This window comes from Pelobates fuscus, chromosome 3 (assembly GCF_036172605.1).
Source record: "Pelobates fuscus isolate aPelFus1 chromosome 3, aPelFus1.pri, whole genome shotgun sequence".
Taxonomy (NCBI): Eukaryota; Metazoa; Chordata; class Amphibia; order Anura; family Pelobatidae; genus Pelobates; species Pelobates fuscus.
Genome location: NC_086319.1, coordinates 55,176,241 through 55,183,091, shown reverse-complemented (window position 1 = coordinate 55,183,091; position 6,851 = coordinate 55,176,241). Strand labels below are relative to the sequence as shown.

General features: G+C 46.0%; 1 protein-coding gene across 1 annotated transcript; it reads left to right on the top strand.

Moving 5' to 3' along the window:
* The first annotated feature begins 1,073 nt into the window (after positions 1–1,073).
* SNRPF (small nuclear ribonucleoprotein polypeptide F) lies at positions 1,074–6,786 on the top strand. Its single transcript, XM_063445145.1, has 4 exons — positions 1,074–1,209; positions 4,251–4,376; positions 4,915–4,979; positions 6,688–6,786. Exons 1-4 carry the CDS (start codon positions 1,207–1,209, stop codon positions 6,752–6,754), a joined length of 261 nt encoding a protein of 86 aa, XP_063301215.1. The 5' UTR covers positions 1,074–1,206; the 3' UTR covers positions 6,755–6,786.
* The last annotated feature ends 65 nt before the right edge of the window (positions 6,787–6,851 follow it).

Genomic DNA, 6,851 nt, shown 5'->3' with positions numbered 1-6,851 from the left:
CCGAGCAGACCCCAGGTAAGTTGTCAAACTGTTCTTAAACGGTGTGACTACTTACTCTGGGAGGGGGTCCTGGCACCATAACCACTACACAGAGCTGTGGTGGTAATTGTGCATGTATTATTACTTTAAATCATCTAAAAGTTTCCCTCCTGAGAACAGTCTCTGGATCCGCCACTGCCAGGAGGTCGACTTATATCCCATAATAAGGTCACAACATAGGTTCCTAATTAAAGGGAGGGTGGGTGGGAGCAGCAGCTCAAATATATCAAACAGCCAACCTTCAGATTTGTTTGTCACAAGCTGAGGTAAATAATTTTGGCGCCTTTAAATTTCCCTCCACTGTGAACCCCGTGCTGCGAACTACCAATCAGGGCTCTTTCCCTGGCCGCGAGCTTCCCGCTTTACTTGTAGCGCAAGTTGCCCTGCACCTAAACTCTAGCGAGCGCTGCCCTTGCCGCAAACTATACTTACCAACGAACTCCGCTCCATCAAACCTCATTAGGCTGCTCCTTATTCAGCCCGTGTGCCCGACATTATAATTATAAAATGGGGAAATTTGACAAGTAATTTACATACCGAGACAAGAGATGAAGAAGGCCCTGCTCAAACGAGCTTACAATCTGCTGTATGTTCAGTGTCCTCAGAAGAAGTAAAGAAGGGTGGGATCCCTCAATGATTATTCACATTTTAGGTGAAAACAGCCCAATTGGAAAAAAAAATCTTCCAGCCAGTTATCTTTAGTTCAGCCATTTTGACCAAGAAATTGAAATTCACAAAACTTGACAGATTGTTGCAAATTTAAATCTGAAAATCTGAATGGCAAAAGTGAGATAAAAATGGCAGATTTATAAATATTCTCCAGCTAAAGTCACAGTTTAGTTTAATTTGTTGCCGTTTATATCTGATTTAGATTGGAAACAATTGGGATTTTAGTGAATCAAGCCTTCTGTATGAAGTTTAAATGCCCAGCAATTCACATTATGACCTCCTGTTGGCAGCTGCTGTGAGGTCTTCCTGCCTGCAGAGGGCGCTGCTCCCCGTATCGCCGCTCCCCTCCTTCTCTATCGCCTTCCCCCGTCTCTCCCCTCCCCCGGCAGCCATTTCCCGCTCTGCTCGTGCGGTGTGCTCTGCTGAACGTCCCGGGGACGAATTTTTGTCATTTAGTCTGATCTCGTTTCGGGATCAGCGCTGACTGTATCGCTCATCATGGTGAGTAACACAGAGCACCCGGGAGGTACCGGAACTGACTGAGCGGCGAGTGCGGCATGGGGGGAGCGGGGAGACCGGCATGGGGGGGAGCGGGGAGACCGGCAATGGGGGGAGCGGGGAGACCGGCAATGGGGGGAGCGGGGAGACCGGCAATGGGGGGAGCGGGGAGACCGGCAATGGGGGGAGCGGGGAGACCGGCAATGGGGGGAGCGGGGAGACCGGCAATGGGGGGAGCGGGGAGACCGGCAATGGGGGGAGCGGGGAGACCAATACCGACCTCATAGCAATCAATGGGGGGAGACCGGCCTCATAGCAATCAATGGGGGGAGACCGGCCTCATAGCAATCAATGGGGGGAGACCGGCCTCATAGCAATCAATGGGGGGAGACCGGCCTCATAGCAATCCATGGGGGGAGACCGGCCTCATAGCAATCCATGGGGGGAGACCGGCCTCATAGCAATCCATGGGGGGAGACCGGCCTCATAGCAATCCATGGGGGGAGACCGGCCTCATAGCAATCCATGGGGGGAGACCGGCCTCATAGCAATCAATGGGGGGAGACCGGCCTCATAGCAATCAATGGGGGGAGACCGGCCTCATAGCAATCCATGGGGGGAGACCGGCCTCATAGCAATCCATGGGGGGAGACCGGCCTCATAGTAATCAATGGGGGGAGACCGGCCTCATAGTAATCAATGGGGGGAGACCGGCCTCATAGCAATCAATGGGGGGAGACCGGCCTCATAGCAATCAATGGGGGGAGACAGAACTCCTAGCAATCAATGGGGGGAGACAGGCCTCCTAGCAATCAATGGGGGGGGGAGACAAGCCTCCTAGCAATCAATGGGGGGGGGGAGACAGGCCTCCTAGCAATCAATGGGGGGGGGGAGACAGGCCTCCTAGCAATCAATGGGGGGGGGGAGACAGGCCTCCTAGCAATCAATGGGGGGGGGAGACAGGCCTCCTAGCAATCAATGGGGGGGGGAGACAGGCCTCCTAGCAATCAATGGGGGGGGGGAGACAGGCCTCCTAGCAATCAATGGGGGGGGGGGGGGAGACAGGCCTCCTAGCAATCAATGGGGGGGGGGGAGACAGGCCTCCTAGCAATCAATGGGGGGGGGGGAGACAGGCCTCCTAGCAATCAATGGGGGGGGGGGAGACAGGCCTCCTAGCAATCAATGGGGGGGGGGAGACAGGCCTCCTAGCAATCAATGGGGGGGGGGGAGACAGGCCTCCTAGCAATCAATGGGGGGGGGGGAGACAGGCCTCCTAGCAATCAATGGGGGGGGGAGACAGGCCTCCTAGCAATCAATGGGGGGGGGAGACAGGCCTCCTAGCAATCAATGGGGGGGGGCAGGCCTCCTAGCAATCAATGGGGGGGGGGACAGGCCTCCTAGCAATCAATGGGGGGGGGGGGGGGACCGGACTCCTAGCAATCAATGGAGGGAGAGCTGGGGAGGGGGGACAGGATTCCTAGTAATCAATGGGGGGAGAGCTGGGGGGCAGGCCTTATAGTAATTAAATGGACACTCCAGGCACCCAAACCACTTCTGCCCATTGGAGTGGTCTGGATGCAAACTCCCATCACCCTTAACCCTGCAAGTGTTTTTTTTTGTAGTTTTTATAAAGTGCAATAATTACCCTGCAGGGTTAAGTCCACTAGAGGGACTTCTGGGTTCTTAAAACACAAATTGTTTTAAACTATGCTTGGTGTTCTCACGCTATTCGTTGCCGGAATCCCCATAGGAAAGCATTGAATAATACTTTCCTGTGGGGAAGTCTAATGCGCGTGCGGCCATTCCTGCACATTAGGTCTCCTCCCGCCGACTGAGGTCGTCGGGGGAGGAGCGTGTGCAGAACCTGATCCAGCGCCAGTCACTGAAGGGGTTTTAACCCCTTCAGCAACATGGGATGGAGAGGGGCACTGCAGGATTCTGCTCTGCCAGAAAAACTGGTAGGAGAGTCCCTTTTAATGGAGGGAGAGCTGGGGGACAGGATTTGTAGTAATTAATGGAGAGCTGGGGGACAGGACTCCTTGAAATCAATGGAGGCAGAGCTGGGACACACACAGGATTTCTAGTAATCAATGGAGGTAGAGCTGGGGAATCATAGTAATTGATGGAAGGGGGGGGGGGGGGAGGAGGAGGAGGAGGCATGACCGGACTCCTAGTAATCAATGGGTGGAGTGGGGGACAGGGCTCATTGAAACCAATGGATGAGGAGCAGGACCCAAACAAATTGTGAGGGAGCCCAGCAATAAATGTGTAAAGGGAGGTACAGAGTGGGGACAGGACTTCTAGAAGTAAATGGATGGAGGGAAGCCTATGGGACACAACCAATTTTATGCAGGGGGCAGAAAATGAATTGAGGAAAGACTTAGGGTGACAAGTTTCATGGCTTTAATTGTGTGGAACAGGCTTCTTAGAGATGGGGCATACGTTGTTGGAATACATTGATATATAAATATAAAGAAAGCCAGAGGGTCAGGTGGCTAACCAGACATTAGATCATATTGGGTGGTTTGTTGGTATATTGTGCATAACTGTTTGCTCATTTGATTGTATATAAACCTGCCACACTTGTCAAAGTTATGTTTTTTTAATCTTCGATCTCCACTTCTAACACACCCAGACTATATGTGGAATGACCGAATTCCCAATGAGTTTACTTCCCAGTTTCAGCTTTTTGCAAAGCAGCAGGGGCTCTGAGCAGTTCCTTGCTCCTTGAGTTTAGGTCTACTGAGCAAACTTACCAGGAAGTACCAGGACCAGTTGTCTGACTGTCAGCTAGGAGGGCTGTAACATTTATAAAAATGCAAATTTCCATTGAAATCTTCACTTTTCTAAAACAAAACAAGACGCATTTAGCAAGCAGAAGTACTTTAGAAATCTGGATTGTCCTTTTAATTTCCATGTAGATGAGGAAACCAGCCATGTAACATGGGTTTACAGCAGGTTTGGATTTTCTTTTTCACTAAAACTTGTATAATTACATTCTACTTGTGAAAGCTTAAAGGTTGTTTTTATTTTCACCCTTTCAGAGTTTACCATTAAACCCAAAACCATTTCTTAATGGCCTCACCGGCAAACCAGTCATGGTCAAGCTAAAGTGGGGCATGGAGTACAAGGGATACTTGGTTTCTGTGGATGGGTATATGAACATGCAGGTAAGAAAAATAGAGAATGTCATGTATGTTGCTAAAGACCAATTTTTCTATTGTACATCAGAACAGACAACCCAAAGTCGAGAGCGATACATACCCCATTGATATACACTATACTGTACCTAGTGGTGTTTTTCCACCCATTGTACAGCGCTGTGGAATTTGTTGGCACTATATAAAGTGTTACTGATAAGTAAATCCCTTTGTCTACAAAACATTTCACACAGAGGGTGTATTTAATTCAGATTTTGTGTAGACCATTTGAAATAAAATTTTACTTGGAAAAATAAGTAAATCTTCTTGTAGTAGTGATCAAATGTAAAAGTAAATATTTTCTGCTCCCATTTTTTAGCCGTATTTTCATGCACGAATGTTAATGGTATCCACAATTCTCCAGCTACTGAAAAACACTTCCAGTGATTCTTATATTTAGCTGTAAGATGTTTTTATATCACAGAAGTTGTATGTTGTCAACATCTAGGGTATTATTCCATGTTATACCAGACTTCTATATATGGTTTTTCTTTTTCTCCCAATAAAGCTTGCTAACACAGAAGAATACATAGATGGTGCATTGTCTGGACATCTTGGGGAAGTATTAATACGGTAAGAATAATCTATTAACTCACACATGTCCGATGCACACTACAATAGAGCAAGGATATTGATCATTGTGAACAATGTATCTAATGCTGCATCAGCAATGTTTATTTCAATATCTGACGCACGGTATTTACTTTGAAAGGCTTAATTTATTTATTTTGGTATTTTGGGTCCATTATCTCCAATCTGTTTGACTCCAATTCTGTAATTGGCATTAGTGCCTCCATTTTTCATTTGTAGCTTGATGATACATTCATAATTTGTAAAATTACCTTGGGGACCATTCGTAAAATGTAAAATTAACTTTGGAGCTTGTTCTTAAAATGATTCTTACATCCAGATTGTGTGGGTGATGTTCTCATTCAGTTAATTACAACTATGTTGATATAATGTATTGCAACAAAACCAGGCAGAAGCTAAGAGAAACTCAGTAGCTTTCCCTTCGGTTAGTCCCCGCTCAGGTCTCAATGTTTTTTTTGTTAACTTGTGCCATTACAAAGAGATCCGGTAACAGTCGCATTTCAGACCCAGCTCATTCATAAGGGCAGACTATAACACAAATGCTGGCATGTTCTCTCTGCATGAGAAATACAGCAACCAAGGACGGTAGTTTCAGCCTTATTAGTAAGGTATAGCTGATATCCTCCATGTAAAACATTTGAGAGCTGAGCAGAGATTAACTAAAGAGCAAGCTACTGAGGTTCTTGAAGCTTTTGTCCGTTTGATTAGTTGCAGAGCAATTTGCTAAGGCTCTCCCTAACCAAAAAAGGTAATCCAGATGTGGAATCGGCTACACTTCGCTGCGTAGGCCCAAAGAGGGCCACAACTATCATCCTGGGTTGCTGTATGTCTCATGCAAAGAGGACTTATCTGAATATCGCTTCCTCCATGATTAGTGTCAGGGACTGGATGGAGTGGCTTTATAAGCAATGCCCTAATCTCACATGGTGCAAACTGCACTTCACATTTGTCGTGTACATGGGCACATTGAGTTTTATGGGATGCAACTGTCTAATTACAGGTCGTATAGTCACGCATATGGTTCATATCCGTAAATCCCCAAATGGTCTGTTTATATAAAATATTAAATAACATTTCTATAAATTTCACAAAACGGTCAGACCTGTACATGTCTGCAGCTGATTTACCATTATAAAACAATTTCTTAAATAATTAACATCAGAAATGGACCAGACTTCTCAAAAAATACTTCCTTCTGGACACAAAGCCATATGTGTATTTTACTATATACAGTTACTAAACATATACATGATAGAGTAAGGTGTGACACTGCCTCTCTGACAACCAGAAGCTCTTTGCTAATCCTGGCAGTACAGGGTGTGTCATTGCCTGGGGTGCCCATTTGACCACTCAAATCTAAGGGCTGCAGTTATTAACTGTGCAGGTTATTTCAGAATAAACAGATTTCCACTTGCAAGGTCAAAATTTCCTGGTAGCTAAATGCTAGTAGAAAACTTTGCTGCCTCAGCAGTGCATAGATTTAGTTCATAAGTAATCTGTTAACAACTTTGCCTAAAGGAGATGTTGTCAAAGTTTGTTAGGTTTGCTTTCAAGAACGGATTATTCGTGTTTTACCAAGAAAAGCAAGAAATCACTATAATTTGACTAGCCCAGATTAATCTTAATGCTCTTGGTAAATTTACTAGTCTGTGAAACTCGTCATTTTAACATCTTGCTTTCTCTGTTGTAGGTGTAACAATGTACTATATATACGTGGTGTCGAAGAGGAGGAAGAAGATGGCGAGATGCGAGAATAAATTGTCATAATTTTGTTTTGTACATTTTGAGCCCCCCAAAAAAAACTTCCCCTTCATTTGTTATGAAGGCTTTTTTTTTTTTTTTTGTTTTTTACTC

Excerpts from the sequence above, each read along its gene's own strand:
- SNRPF (XM_063445145.1), top strand. Across the intron at positions 4,377-4,914 it reads ATGGGTATATGAACATGCAG|CTTGCTAACACAGAAGAATA; the intron begins GTAAGAAAAATA and ends CTCCCAATAAAG. Across the intron at positions 4,980-6,687 it reads CTTGGGGAAGTATTAATACG|GTGTAACAATGTACTATATA; the intron begins GTAAGAATAATC and ends TCTCTGTTGTAG.